Raw genomic sequence first — 15,476 nt, forward strand, 5'->3', positions numbered from 1 at the left:
ACCACTGTCCTTTCAAAACAAGTTGTCCTGTTTGGACTTCATTAGATCTCATATCACCTCATGAGCAGCAAGGACAATAATCTGAAAACAGCAATTAAAGGTATGTGTTGTATGTGTGTGCCTTACCTCTCCATTTATGTAACAATATCTACATTGAAGGTAAGACTTTTATTTTAGTTTTTTTATTTAGTATATCATGTTATATTCAACATTAAAACATAAATATTTGTCAGTCTGTTTTTAAATCTTTTGATTTTAGGCACTCCAGGAACATACTGAAACAGTTGAATATATGTTCCTTTTTTTCCATGTTTCAGATCTGTGTATTAGAGCAACAGATGGAGTTCTGGCCCGAGAATCAGGGGCAGTCCCCTATATACTCCAAATTTGGTACTGTTCCTGGGCGAAATTGTACACATAAGTGAGTTCAGTGCTGTGATTACTTTTTCAATCAATGTATGACCGTTGGATGATAGAGTTTGTTTTTTTCTATGCTTGTTTGACCAACTTAAACTTGATTTGTTCTATACTTGACAAGCTTAAACAGTTACTGCACAGTAGTCCTAGGTTCTATAGATTGCTGTTCCACACTGCTGTTATAATCATGAGAACTGCACGATTTTTAGCAACACATTATTATTGCTGAAATTATTTACTTACGCATTTTCCACCATTTCACCCACAGCTACCATGACAGACATCAGGTACCCCATTATCCACTGTACTATGGTGAGCAGCAGGATCAAGGCAGGGAGTCCAGTTACTGGACTGTACCAGGATCAAGAACAGGAGGGGCACCACAGGAGTACACCAACTGGATGGACCAAGAGCTGACTGCCCCTACTTCTTCTCACTTCCCTTTTATTCTAGACCGTCACGTTCAGCAGCACCAGGACCTGGGAGACTATCAACCGCATGAAGCCAGAGACAGAGAGTGGATAGCAGCTCAGCGAGCAGCAAGGGAATACGAAAGAGGATTTCTGAGGGAGGCATGGCAGAGGAGGTGGGAGCCCTGTGGTCCTGTTCGCTACAACAGGGATGTATCTGCTAAGAGGAGCGACAGCAGCTATCGAGAGCTGGAGGCTTGGGCAGCTCGATACAGCCATTCACTTCCGAGGAGGAGACGTATAGAGGCAGAGTTGAGGGGAGCTTCTAAGGGGCTGTTGGAGAGCAGCAGGGCTCCAGAGAGGGACAGCAGGAGTGGGACAGATCCTCGAGTGGTAGCACTGCAACAAGTCAGACAATCTGCAAACATCAGAGAATCAGGACTGTGGGATAGAGGGGGCAGACAGCAAGCGCAAACCTATTATTCATCACAAACTCCTGCCACAGACACAAGCCACATGTTGGACATCAAAGAAAAGACCTGCTACCAACGGAGGATATTCAGCCAACCTCCTGGCTATATTGCTCCTCCTCCCTATGACAGCTCACATAAAGGTTCACCTGTATTGCATCACTGTGACACCAGTTGGGAGCAAGAAGGTAAGAGACAAGCCTACTGGTCTCAGCCCACACCCAGAAAGCACGATGTCTCTGTAGATCTGCAGGATCACAGAAAAGGAGAGAAGGAGGAGCTTACAAAATCAGATGGTATTCAAAGAAGCTTCCCAGAGCACAGACGACAGGAATCAGATGCTTTACATGCAAGCAGTCCTTTTAGTATCCAGGAAACACACCTACAGTATGAGGGTATGTTGTCTCTTCAACAACCACAAGTGTTACAAGCAGTTGAGAATAAAAAGACAAATGAGGAACCATCCTCAAAAGTCATTGAAGGAAGGAAGTTCAGGTTAAACAAAAAGACAGGTGGGATGACCATATTCTGCTTGGTGTCTCGCATAGCAGGCACCACAGAAACCCCATCTTTGCCACTTTGTACCTCGCAAACAAACATTCAAAACACAGAATTAGGAGGCGTTTCTAAAGGTCTAAGGGACAGTAGTGGCAGTAATCAAACACACAAACTTGTAGATGAGGTAGACGGCAGAGAGCCAACACCCACAGAGCAGTCAAATACTTCTGATACGAGAAATGTCAAAGCCAAGCAGAAGGAGACACCAACCTGCATAGAAAGTGAGATGCTTGAGGATAATATGTTGAACAAAGCAGAGACAGATGGTGTTGTCCCGGAAAAATTAAATACAAATGATCCTGATTCTACATGTGGGAGACAAGTTGCTGAGTCAGTGCAACCTGTGTCAGTTAAATACCCTTTGTGGAGGGAGCCTAGTATCACAAGTAGGGCTGAAACTAAGAGTTCATCCAAATGTTTGAAAGCAAATAGTGAGGAAAGAGAATCAGATGGTGTGCACAAGCAAGAGGACTTGAGTAAAGTTAATCCAAGTGATGTTGAAGTAAGGAGACTGGACAACGAGACAGACATAGACTCTGAAGAGAGTAAGGTTCTACTGGTTATCGACACAACCTGTGTTGTTGTTAAAATGGAGCGGATTCCATCACCCAAGAAAGAGCATGTTCACTATTTACACACCGAACACAGTCCACTTGATATTCAATCGACCGTCTCTCCTGAATGTGTCCAATCAAACAGTCAGCTGAATCAGGATGCGACAACTGACCAAAACTCAGAAAGCAACCCCTTCCAAATTAATGGAAGGTCTGAAACCAAACTACACTCAGATCTCATAGAGAAAAAGGCACCTGAGGGAGAAAGTCAAATCTCTTCCTTCTGCATGTTCTCATCTTCAGTTTCTGAAAGGGAAACGTTGGAGGAGCGCGCTGAAAGGATCCTAGGAATCCCTCTAGATGACTGCATTACTAAGCAGCAACCTGAAGATGCAATGTTGCTTCTTGACTCGTGTGTGGAGGACCAGGAGGTTGAACCATCTCCAGTTAAAGATAACAACGTTGATGATGCAGTTGAACAAATCCCAGAGGACACAAAAGAAGAGGAACAGTCACAGAACCAGTTAGAGGTTGGCCAAACTGAGGAGGCTGTGTGTTGGCAAGAGAATGATGATGCCAAAGATCAGGCGACAAATGAAGGTGCTGAGGATTTTGCAGAACTTCAGGTTCAGGTGTCTAATCTGTCTGAAGAGAATGATTCCCAACTCGAAACTGACATCAAACCTTCACCTGAAATTGAAATGACTGAGGATCCTCTGCTTAAACCCGCTAGTGAAGAGGGTACAACTGAGCAGGAAGAAAATCAGCCTATTGAAAATGATACCTCCTCTCACCATCACTCTAAGTGTCTCGGTCCACCCAGCAACCTCTCTTATTCTTCTTCGCTTTCACCCTCCCCAGACTGTGAAGAGCCGAACCCTGCTCTTTCTCTCATGCTCTCATCCTCATCTCTGCCTTACACCCCATCACCTCTTCCTCCTGGATCTAATGACTTTTCCCCAAGCTCCATTCCCCATACAGACCATTACCCAAGCTTGTCTCCTCTTGATTTAATAGATCAAACTGCAGAAGCTGTATTCAGTGTTGAGGACCAAATAAAAGAGGATGACACATCACAGCTAATAAACAATGAGATCAGTGACCCCTTTGAGGACCTTGCCAAAGATATGACAGAGGAGCTGTTATTACAGCAACAATTAGAAAGTGGCCAACCAGATGATGATGCTTGTGTGTATGAGAGCAATGTCACTGATGAGCAACAAACAGAAGAAGCCGATAAGGATCCTACAGGCCATACTATGGTACAGATTCTTAAAATATCCAAAGAAAATGCCATTTTTGCAGAGGTTGATATTCTGCAGCAACAACTTGAATGTGTCCTAGCAGAGGATGCTACTAGTGTTAAAGAGAGTCATATGACTGAAGAGCAGCTACCAAAAGAAGTCAATGATGATCCTACAGGTCTTTTGGAACAGACAATATCCCAACAATACGTGACTGACAGTCAAACTCAAACAGAGGTCAACATTTTGCAGCAACAATTTGATAATGGCCAAGAAGAGGTTGCTTTTCTAAAAGAGAGTGATATGACTGAGGAGCAATCACAAAAAGAAGCTGATGAGGAGCCTACAGGTCTTATGGAGCAGACACTATCCACAGAAAACGCTACAGACTCTCAAACTCAAATACAGATCAACATTTTGCAGGACACTGAACCACAGACTGAAACCTCTAACTCTTCTCCTCCCTCAACTTCAGAAGAAAGTTGTATGACTGAGGAGCAATCACAAAAAGAAGCTGATGAGGAGCCTACAGGTCTTATGGAGCAGACACTATCCACAGAAAACTCTACAGACTCTCAAACTCAAATACAGATCAACATTTTGCAGGACACTGAACCACAGACTGAAACTTCTAACTCTTCTCCTCCCTCAACTTCAGAATCAACTTCAGAAGAGAGTTGTATGACTGAGGAGCAATCACAAAAAGAAGCTGATGAGGAGCCTACAGGTCTTATGGAGCAGACATTATCCACAGAAAACGCTACTGACTCTCAAACTCAAATACAGATCAACATTTTGCAGGACACTGAACCACAGACTGAAACCTCTAACTCTTCTCCTCCCTCAACGTCAGAAGAAAGTTGTATGACTGAGGAGCAATCACAAAAAGAAGCTGATGAGGAGCCTACAGGTCTTATGGAGCAGACACTAGCCACAGAAAACGCTACAGACTCTCAAACTCAAATACAGATCAACATTTTGCAGGACACTGAACCACAGACTGAAACCTCTAACTCTTCTCCTCCCTCAACTTCAGAAGAAAGTTGTATGACTGAGGAGCAATCACAAAAAGAAGCTGATGAGGAGCCTACAGGTCTTATGGAGCAGACACTATCCACAGAAAACGCTACAGACTCTCAAACTCAAATACAGATCAACATTTTGCAGGACACTGAACCACAGACTGAAACCTCTAACTCTTCTCCTCCCTCAACTTCAGAAGAAAGTTGTATGACTGAGGAGCAATCACAAAAAGAAGCTGATGAGGAGCCTACAGGTCTTATGGAGCAGACACTATCCACAGAAAACGCTACAGACTCTCAAACTCAAATACAGATCAACATTTTGCAGGACACTGAACCACAGACTGAAACTTCTAACTCTTCTCCTCCCTCAACTTCAGAATCAACTTCAGAAGAGAGTTGTATGACTGAGGAGCAATCACAAAAAGAAGCTGATGAGGAGCCTACAGGTCTTATGGAGCAGACACTATCCACAGAAAACGCTACAGACTCTCAAACTCAAATACAGATCAACATTTTGCAGGACACTGAACCACAGACTGAAACCTCTAACTCTTCTCCTCCCTCAACTTCAGAATCAGACTGCGAGGTGTCTCAATCACCAGATGTGCTCTCACCCTCCAAGCTTTCTTCTCGGCGACACACATCAAACGAGTCAGATGCAGAGTTTGTCACTCTTTTGGAAATGGACTCAGTCTGTCCCCCAGCTCTAAATCCTGATTCTGCTCCGGCTGCTGGCATCCCAGAAACTGTCCCTCTTCCTCTTCATCTGGACTCTTGTGAGGAATCCCTTCAGTTCTCATATCCCTTTTGCACGGATTCACCCACAGAGCTGCCTTCCAGCTCTTCAACTCCTCCTCTGCAAGAGGGAAGTGGAAGTGTTGACCCTGACTTAACCCTCAAAGAAGAGCCCCAGTATCCCAAGTCCCTGTGGGATGCAGTTAATCGCATTAGGAAACATACAGCGCCTGACTCTGAGAATGAGGAGGAGGAAGTGAGTGAGCTGTGGGATCCAGAGAGTGTAGTGGAGGACTTGGATGTGATAGTGGGCATGCATTCTGAGAGGATAGTTTTTGATGGAGCAGGGCAACAGGAAGTTTCAGCAGAAGGAAGTGTTGAGGATGTAGAGGTGGGACAAATCCAGGTGGATCTGTGCCATGAAGAGCCTTTACATGCTGAAGAAGACACACTGTCATGCAGCAGCACCTGCAGCCAAGGCTCTGGGGACACCGTTATTGTAGCAGATGAGGACGAGGTCGAGGAATCGCCACCTGATGCCGGGACGGAGAGCAAGGCTGAGGGGGAGCGATGCTTCTCTGCTAAAGTAAAAGATGAGACTGCAGCTAAGGAAGATGGAGATAATGATGGAGAAGAGAGCGTCACAAATAAGTCTAGTCAGAGGGAGGAGTGCCTGGTTGAGGTGGCGAATATAACAATGCAGGCAGTGGAAATGACAGAAACAGAGCAAGAAGAAAAGGAGGAGGTAGTTTCCGTGCCCTCAGAGGTCACCGATGAAGGGATGATTGAAAGTATGTCTTTAAAATAACTGGATAAACAAGGAACGCTAGTCTGATGTTGAGTTAAACATCTAACAACTCTGTACCATCTACATTTGTATTGTGCCTGATAAAGAATGAAAGTCATTTCTTCAATAACATTTTGTAGCAGATTTTTAATGTATGTTTTAGTTTTAGTGTAATCTTAGAGCTTTTATTTTTGATGAGTAGTGATGATGCATTTACTGTTATAGAAATATAGGAATTTGACATTAGGGAAATCTAAAATATCCAAACCATCTGTTTGACAAATTTATTCTTGTAAAGCAGTATCTTACATACTTTTTCTTTCAATCTATGTATCTGCTTTTTCTAGAGAGTAGAGTGTTTAAGGGAGATATGTGGCTGTGAAATTATGAAAGTTGATGTAATAAAATATTTGATTAGTTGGAGTGATTCAAGGTGTGGTGATATTTCTGGCTAAAATCAAGCCATAGTTCTTTATTATAAGTAGATAAAACATGGAAAAAATGGAAATTTAAAAATGTACATACTCCATCTGCTGAGGAAGATTGCATGATACAGCTGAAAGCTCCAGAACACCTACTAAATGTACCTTGTCAACCAGAAGGAGTCTAAAAAACTTATTTTTTCTAGTGATGATATAAATGTTGAGAAAAGTCCTACATTTCAGTATTTTCATGTTTGTCAGCAGTCCATTATTTTAAATACAAATATTACGTAGTAAAGTATTGGCTATATGTGTCCTCTCATCTCAATCAATTTATTTATTGATTTGTCACGTGAAATCATATAAAAATACAATTTCAGTGAAATATAATGTCAGTTCCTTCCATTTATACATTAAAACAGTGCTAAAAATAATTCTCAAAGAAATTTGTCCAACGATACATTGAAAAAGTTCAAGTTAAAGTTATGTAAACACGCAAAACAAACTGCCTACAGTATGTGAAAACATTGTGGCTGATCTTAAATGATTATTATTAGACTGTTACCAGAACTTTTGCTTTTTATAATAATTTGGATGCTATCAGTAGAGGCAACAAGAGGCAGCCATTTAAATCAATCTATGGAGTAAGAGAAATATTTTAGTGAATTAACCGATTTATGATAGTTTAGAAATTAGAAGGTAAACTCATGTCAAATATATTTCCATTAATTAAAGACAAAACAGATGCAGAGAACTTACAAAATGTATGTATGTGTATATGTATATATATGTATATATATATAAGGAAATATCAGAATGGTCAAATGAGACAGCAAGTTAATTTAAAATATATATACCAAAAATACTTTTAATCTACATTGACAGTACAGCATGAAGATTTTCTAACTGAGTAGGATTCTTTAACTCAACAATCAGCTTGTGGACTACAGCACACTCTAGTGGGCTTACACTGGAGTTCAGTTTTACTAGGCTGAAGAAAGCAGAACTCTTGATGCTTCAAAGTAATAACAAATGCACATTTTGTCATTTGGCTAGCTAGCCACTCAAATCATCTTAATTTAGCACCTTACATAATGTGTCTGGAACTTTTCAGTTTTTTTTCAAATGGACTATTCAACCAAAACAAGTTATTCCTGTGATGCTGTGAGCTTGGACAGTTCCATAAAAACTGGTAAGCATTAAAAACTAAAGCTAGAACTGAAAATATAATTTGGCATCAAAGGACACGTTCATTGATGAGCGGGCAGTATGGGTGAATAAAAAACACTAATGCACTTTTTCCTGGCTTTAGTAAGGACTTTATCAATGTAAATTAATATTGACTTAGGGACCACTTGACCAAATTTCAACCTGATCTCTGTGTACTTGTGTCTTAAATTACAATGCTTAATCTATATACACAATTAATCCTGTAAATAATCCAATACGTACTGGGAAGTATAACTTCATTTTTGCAGTTTCACAGTTTCAGTTTTATCTGATGAAGAGCATTTGAAGGCAAGACAAGAGCCTCCATATGAAACACAGATTATTGAAAAGTATAATAACTTACAGTATATAAAGAAGTGACAAGATGGTCCAAAGAGATACGGCTAAAAAAATGGCAAACTGGTCCTTAAATTGTCACAGATCACAGAAATAACACTTTTATTTTCAGGTTGATTTTCTATTATCTTACATATAAATGTGTATACATCTTCCACCACTGCCATGGCGTAAACCGGTGATAAGAGACAACTGAAAGCATCACCCAACGTCTCCATTTCAGCTGAGGAGAGACGGCAGCCATGGCGGGATGATATCAAAGTTCGTCGTGCGCCATTTTCAGAGCGTGGTCACAGAGGTCTGCAGAGAACACAGGACAGGAAAACAATGAATTGAAATACAGCTGCTGGCGCTGCAGTGAAACAACATAACAGAAATGTGTAACAGGGCATAAAACTAAGGATAACAAAATAACTTAAGTAAAAAAAAACATACCTGTCCTCTTGCTACAGAGTTTGTCTTTGACATTATCTGTCTCGTGAGCGAAGAATTCAATGACTTCATCTTCATGCTGCTCAACAATTGTTTCACACTGGAGAAAGAAAGTTTTTAAAAAAAACTGTTACGAGCTGCACGATTCACAGCATAAGTCACAAGATTTTGGGGTGCGGGTTGCAAGAAAAGTATTCTTATATATTATTATCATTAACAATAAAAGCATAGAAATGAAAGACCATTAAAACATATGACGGTGCATTTAACGGAATTTTGTACTCACTGCAAATTTTAAACTGCCTGTAACTCTTGAATCCAGCGTGGCCTCTGAGAGGTCCATGGCCTCACCACTCCGAGATTTTATCCTAATATACGACTTCCTGTTTGTCAAAGAATCTGTGCGCTCGCCGTAGTCCCCCATCCTCTCACACACATTCTCCATCAGCTCAAGGAGGTTTCCCTCTGAGCGAGCCAGAGGAACCTGTTGGCATCAAAGGTCATGAAAAACTCTGAATTTAAGAAGATGTGAGGTTTCTCTACAAATGTAGTAATAATAAATGAAGTAACAACACTTTATTTTGCAGTCCAGTTTGGTTGTTCATTAAACAGTAAGGTGACAATATGAGTTTAATTGCCTGGTTTTTTGTTTCTCTACTCTCACCTAACACTTATGACAATATCCCAGAGTACAGGGGGATGCCATCAGGTGTCTTGTGTTGTCCAACAAATATAGTCCCAAATCCAAACATATTCAGTTTATCATCATATAAGACACAGACATTTGAGAAGCTGGAACCAGAGAAAATCACAATGTATCAAAAATAGTTGTCCAATCGTTGTCTATTTAGTTAGGTTAGGTTAGTAGCATCTCATCCCAGTGAGAAACAGTTGATAAGCCAAACACTGCTTAAATCAAACAAACGTGCAGCACTACTAGTAAAGTGGTGCAGCCTATAGAGTGGTTTTGACACATTACTACGTGGCTGTGCTGCAGCCTCACCTCTCTGATGGACTGGCTGCCGTCCGGGTTGATCCTGAAGGATCCCGTCTGGATCATTTTCTTTGGATCTATTTGGGAGATGGCCCACTCCATCTCATCTACCAGAGCCCTGCAAGCTGCGGTGAGCAGAAGGAGAGCACCCACGCATTAGGACTTTTCTGTCCTGAACAGAGAGTGAGCGAGGCAACATACAGACGTACATACCTCCACATCTGATGTCCTGTCCTTGTCTGGCTGCCTGGCTGAAGCTCAGAAGGAGACACAGAACCACACATGGTGTGAGCAGAACGGCCGCTTCCCTCATCTTGCATCTAAACACAGATTTCACCACAACAAAAGCTGACACATCAACAGGCAAAAGAAACATTCAAGTGACTCTTTAAGAAGTTAGCCCCTGGTAACCTCTCAGCCACTGCTAGCTACAACAATGTTTATGTCCGACAACCATGAACCAGAGAACATCTTGTTACATTTTCATTCAACTTACAAGTTTCTGGCAGTGTTTTCTGAGACCACCTTTACACTTTTACACGCTGTTCCATTGCATTCGGTGGAATGTGGTGACGTAGGCAACTGAGCTGCTGGACAGGATGGAGCCGCGATCCAGACGGCGCCCTCGCGTGGCCGGGAAGATGCCAACGGCTTCGTTCCTTCTGTTTCGTTGAGGCGGGTATGGCTGCAGCCTGGAGCGTCCCATGCCATGCCATGCCGTCACATGCCGAGGCGTGTCCAACGGTAAGTTCAGCGGGCCAAAATACGAAATCGCGAATTATTTTCCAGATAGAGTCACGGGTAAATTCGTCACCACGTTTGCAATCAAGGAGGGTCCGTGTATGTTTTGGTCATTCGATTCGATACATTTATTTATTCCCCTCTCTCCCTGCCTTCCTCTGACTCTGTGTCTCTACCCGCAGCAGACAGCTTCACCCGAAGAGAGTCAAACCAGCTGAGGAAATAGACTTTCAGTTCACGGCTGTAACGTTACTGTTACATTAACGTTACCGTACAGCGCCAAAGTCTGATCCCAGCAAACTTTCTGTTGTTGTCGTTAAGCTTGCTGATCTGGCAGAAAGTCACCGGCGGTTCGGGATCAGATCATTGAGATCAGACCTCCGGTGCTGGGTCTAATGTTATAATGTTCGCTGCTGCCGCTGCAGCTAGCTAGCAGCTAGCCACCAGCCCTATGACCTGGGTCCCCGGTTCGCTCTGTGTTCGCTCCCCGGTGCTGACTGACTCTGGTCCGTCTGCAGAGCTGGCGTTACCCGCTCTAGCTAAACTGGGAATCAGACCAATCTGCCGCGCTCGTGTTTTATTCATATTTTCTTTTCTTTGCAGATTATGAAAGAAAAAGTCATTTTTTTAATTTCTGTTTTCTAGTGATTTAAATTTTTGTTTTATGAAATAGGAAATGAAAATCGAAGCATGTTTAAAATGTTCACATTCCCTTTTGACAAGGAAAAGGAAAAAACGCCTTGTATTTCAGTTTTAAATTTTGTATTTTAAAACGAAAATCAAATAGCCATTCGTTTTTTGTTTTTTAATATCTGTTAATGAAATGAAAATCGAATAACCAAAACATACACTGACCGGATTTCCTGAGGATGGATAACAAGGATCTGCACACACAAGAATACAAAAATAAACATTACACTTTACACAAAAAGTTACACTCTTTCCAATACTCCTTTTTATTTTTATAGTCTATATTGTTTTCACACTTCACTGGGACATTGCTGCAAATACAATTGCTTATCAGCAAGGCGAGAGGGCATGACACGGGAGGCTCCAGGTTGCAGCCATAGAATAATTTTTTTTGTTTGCCTATAATCTTAATAAACATCATTTAATCTTCCCTTCTCTTTTGCATCTTTTGTTGAGGAAGTAACCTCCTTAAATGTGCATATGACAATTATTCACCTCAATGATACATTAATTATACATACATTACTTCATTTTAATGTATTAATAAACCCCTGGACTGTAATATTGTTACGTTTGAGCAAGATTTCTGCTCATGTTCAAAACTTTGTGCGTACTCAAAATATATCTGTGTTCTCTGAGATTTGGAGGAGTCGTGATATTTTGAGAAAAATAATAGTCACTATTAAAATTATAATAGTCACTAAATTTCAGAAAATAATCTACCTGCACCATAGTCTGCTGTGCGTTACGTGATTGCTCTGCTGATACGGTAGATCTCAGGCCGTCTCACAGACTCAGAGCCCCGTTTGAGACTCTGGTCTCTGAATGAGCGAACGTTTAGAGAAGTGTCTGTACGCTGCTCTCTGCTTTTTTTTTCATTGGTTGTTGCGTTAAATCTTACCCAGATACAATAGTGCTATTTTCTGATTGGCTACCTTTCTTTCTTTTTTTTTGATTGGCTGATAAGTGGCAGGCTCAACTAAGAACTCCAGGGGAGACGCGCTTGATTCCTGTTCCATAGTGAGAGCGGCGCGCTTGAGAGACTTGAGAGCCATGTATTAGGCTACTAACGTTACTACAAACAAGGATAGCATATTTGTGTGAAACTTTGAAAAAACTAGCTATAAAGTGATTTAACAAAAAGGAGCAAACTGCTCAAACAGGTGCAAGTCAGTTTTGAAAGTCAGTCACTACTCATGAAGTAACGTTAATCGCTGGGAGCCCTATCAAACCCCTGCAGGCTATCATGCTTATTTTGTGATACGGGGTCTAAAATGTGCTATGTAGGCCTACTGCTCCTCAGCTATAACATTGGTGCTGTCAAATCAGACACTGATGTAGGTGAAATCCCCAGCGGCCATAGTAGGAAAAGCAAAGATGCGGTCTTAAAAGAGGAACATGGTGTTTGGTCTTCAGAACCTATATACTTTTTTTATATTCAGCAGGCTGGATGTTAAGAGGTCGCCAATAACAACCTATATACCTAGGTCAACTTAGTCACATTTGGGAAAATGAGCAGTAGGCTATCTAAACTAATTTCTTGTAAGAAAGAAATAGCAACATGACAATTCTGTTCGTGGGGATACAGAATAAGGAGCAGCTGAGTGTAATTCATTCTGCAGTGTTTTTCTATAAGATCTTTATGAATAAGATCCAATATACACCCCAGTAATGAATTCTTGTCTTTTTTCTTTTTTTTTACTAAAAGAAGAAATAATAGATAGATTTGGAAACAATAACGATTTTTAAAGTATTTTCCTTTTTTATTCAACAAGAAAAAAAACAATATTCACACATATAACAGATATGGCAGATTATTTAAAAGGAAAAAACACTTTCAGTACGGTCTCAATACTGTATCATACTGTACAATTGAATCAAATCAGAAATATCACATTTACCAGAAACCAGAAAATGGTCTCTGACAATCCCAACATACTCAGACACTTTAAAATACTTTACATGCAACAAATGACACAGTTTTCAATAAAAAAAAATATGGTTTAACTGAGGGCAGTGCCATGTTTTCAATAGATTTCACTAGAAGCTGGATTATAACACAGCCAGGTCATGTACGTGTCACGCGTGACTAACATTCTTTGACCAAATGCACTTCTCCGGCACAGACATATTTTTTGAGTGAATGTTGAGTCCTCCTAACATCATTTGCTAACTGCTAAGTATTAACCTTCTGCTGTGTTGCCATCAATGGTCCTCCATAATTTAAAACTATTTTATTATACAGCTTACAATGTCAACTTTTATGTTTTAAAGGTCCTATGACATGCTCCTTTTTGGATGCTTTTATATAGGCCTTAGTGGTCCCCTAATACTGTATCTGAAGTCTCTTTCCCGAAATTCAGCCTTGGTGCAGAATTACAGCCACTAGAGCCAGTCCCACAATGAGCTTTACTTAGGACGTGCCATTTCTGTGTCTGTAGCTTTAAATGCTATTGAGGAGGAGAGAGGGGGGCAAGGTGGAGGGTGGGGGGTGTGGCCTTGACAAACTGCCACTTTGCTTGTTTGCAAGGGGGTAAGCTTCTCTTCACAACGCGTACCTCCTATGGCACCATTTTGATGCTAACAAGCACTCACCCACTGTTAGCATCCCATTGACTGACATTCATTTTGACGTCACTTTGACAGCGAAAAACTTTACATCTGAAGCGTTTAAAGACTTTATTTGTCCATTGTTTATTTCTAAAGAAACACGACAATGTATAAAAGGCTCATTACCTTGTACCTCACGTTATGGCTCCGTAGCAGACGTTTTTGTAAAAATAGGCTAATGATTGTGTCATAACCACGCGACTTACTGTCACATAGTAGAGGAATTACTGTACAGTACAGGAGAAGCTTGCAGGCAGTTTTGACTTACATTAGCTGTTTAAGTTTAATTACTAATGTTAACTAGCATTTTAGTTAGCAATAATTAGCCTGTGCCTATGTTATCTCCTTACATATACCGACGCTCTCCGTCTCTGCAAGATTGGGAATAATTGAGATTTCTCTTGGCACAGCTAGCAGAAGACTTACAACTTTCAGACAGGTTGCTCACGTCACATCTATGTCTTCAAGCTCAGTTGGAGGCTGCGCAGTAACGCTCAGCCCTCACCGGAAAAGTGCTTCTAATATACTTCACTGGTCTCCGTCCAGAGCAACGGGATCTGTTGGTCCATTCCTTTAACTGTCTATGCTTGTTTTCAAATCATGATGTCTTTCTCTTTCTCATGGGCTGGCCAAATTCTCTGGGCAGGCAAAGCAGAGAAAGGGGAGGTAACCTTGCCCCTTATGACCTCATAAGGGGCAGATTCCAGATCGGCCCATCTGAGCTTTCATTTTCTCAAAAGCAGAGCAGGATACCCAGAGCTTGGTTTACATCTATCGCCATTTCTAGCCACTAGGGGACCATAGGCAGGCTGGGGGAACTCATATTAATGTTAAAAAACCTCATAAAGTGAAATTTTAAATACCTTTAAATTACACCATGGCCCATTATTTTTGTAATCAAGTGCTTGTTCACTTATTTATTTTAAAGTGTTTTTTGCAGGAGTGAAATTACTAAAAAGGTCTTTTGCACAAATATTTGGTTTTTATTTGGCATGACATGTCATTTCAAACTTGGAATTAGTCACATAAGATAATCATTTTATGCAACTCGTAGTGGGGAAAAAAATACATATACATTTCCTAAGAAAAATATTAGTCTTTCAGAAAGTATGATGGCAAATGCAGAACACATTGGCTAAAAGAAAACAAATTTGAAAATATATTAGACTTTAAACTTAAACTTAATGTAAGCCTCTCTATACCCAACCCTACAACACAAATTCTTACAATGTTCTAATTGTTTTGCTCACTGTACTACAGTTGTGTTGTTCCACCTACAACATTGTGAGATTCTTGTATTGGCTTGTAATCCTATTGACTGAATAGTGTGCTAGAGATCCTAGAAATGAGGCACAGTGGTGACTACACAAAGCACTGTGGTTGTCTGCACAGCAATTCTAATATACAAGTGCAGTGCAGTATTTGGTCAAGGAAAGCACCAGCAGTGCACAATCATACCTCTGAAGTGTTTTTTTTATGACAGATTCTATTGTTGTTTGGCATTATTATTTCATATAATTTTCTGGTCTCACTTATTTGCACCACAGTGCCAATTTCTAACTTTTTCTTCCATATTCATTTCAGAAATTAAATCCCCCGGCGCAAATTTGGCTTAATAAAGACTAGCTGCTGATGTAACAAAATAAAAACATTTTAAACCAAACTAAACATCAACTAAAATGCCATACATGCCAAAGTAGCATCTATAAAAAATATATTAACTACACATAAATAAACAAATCTAAAAACAAGCTGACCTAAGCTTAAATGAGAATAGAAATAATAGAAGATACAAAATGATTATGTTGTGATGTGAGAGCA

The 15,476-nt window shown here is 40.6% G+C and overlaps 2 protein-coding genes across 2 annotated transcripts; one reads left to right on the plus strand and one right to left on the minus strand.

Annotated features, from left to right (window-relative positions):
- Positions 1–124: 124 nt before the first annotated feature.
- Positions 125–6,627, plus strand: LOC144516712 (uncharacterized). The gene is made up of 3 exons (XM_078248243.1): positions 125–159; positions 318–421; positions 686–6,627. The coding sequence occupies exons 2-3, from the start codon at positions 339–341 to the stop codon at positions 6,219–6,221; spliced, it is 5,619 nt and encodes a 1,872-aa protein (XP_078104369.1). The 5' UTR covers positions 125–159; positions 318–338; the 3' UTR covers positions 6,222–6,627.
- A 12-nt stretch (positions 6,628–6,639) lies between these two features.
- On the minus strand, positions 6,640–10,294 carry cnpy2 (canopy FGF signaling regulator 2). Its single transcript, XM_078248244.1, has 6 exons — positions 10,111–10,294; positions 9,828–9,934; positions 9,624–9,739; positions 8,907–9,104; positions 8,624–8,720; positions 6,640–8,488 (listed from the first exon to the last, which is right to left on the minus strand). The coding sequence occupies exons 2-6, from the start codon at positions 9,925–9,927 to the stop codon at positions 8,445–8,447; spliced, it is 555 nt and encodes a 184-aa protein (XP_078104370.1). The 5' UTR covers positions 9,928–9,934; positions 10,111–10,294; the 3' UTR covers positions 6,640–8,444.
- Between the last annotated feature and the right edge of the window lie 5,182 nt (positions 10,295–15,476).

This window comes from Sander vitreus, chromosome 4 (genome assembly GCF_031162955.1).
Source record: "Sander vitreus isolate 19-12246 chromosome 4, sanVit1, whole genome shotgun sequence".
Taxonomy (NCBI): domain Eukaryota; kingdom Metazoa; phylum Chordata; class Actinopteri; order Perciformes; family Percidae; genus Sander; species Sander vitreus.

Bases quoted from the DNA above. Each gene is read 5' to 3' on its own strand.
- LOC144516712 (XM_078248243.1), top strand. From the start codon at position 339: ATGGAGTTCTGGCCCGAGAATCAGGGGCAGTCCCCTATATACTCCAAA. The intron at 422-685 runs GTGAGTTCAGTG...TTTCACCCACAG, and splicing joins GGGCGAAATTGTACACATAA to CTACCATGACAGACATCAGG.
- cnpy2 (XM_078248244.1), bottom strand. From the start codon at position 9,927: ATGAGGGAAGCGGCCGTTCTGCTCACACCATGTGTGGTTCTGTGTCTC. The intron at 8,721-8,906 runs GTGAGTACAAAA...TTCTTTCTCCAG, and splicing joins CAGGCAGTTTAAAATTTGCA to TGTGAAACAATTGTTGAGCA. The intron at 8,489-8,623 runs GTATGTTTTTTT...TGTTCTCTGCAG, and splicing joins ACTCTGTAGCAAGAGGACAG to ACCTCTGTGACCACGCTCTG.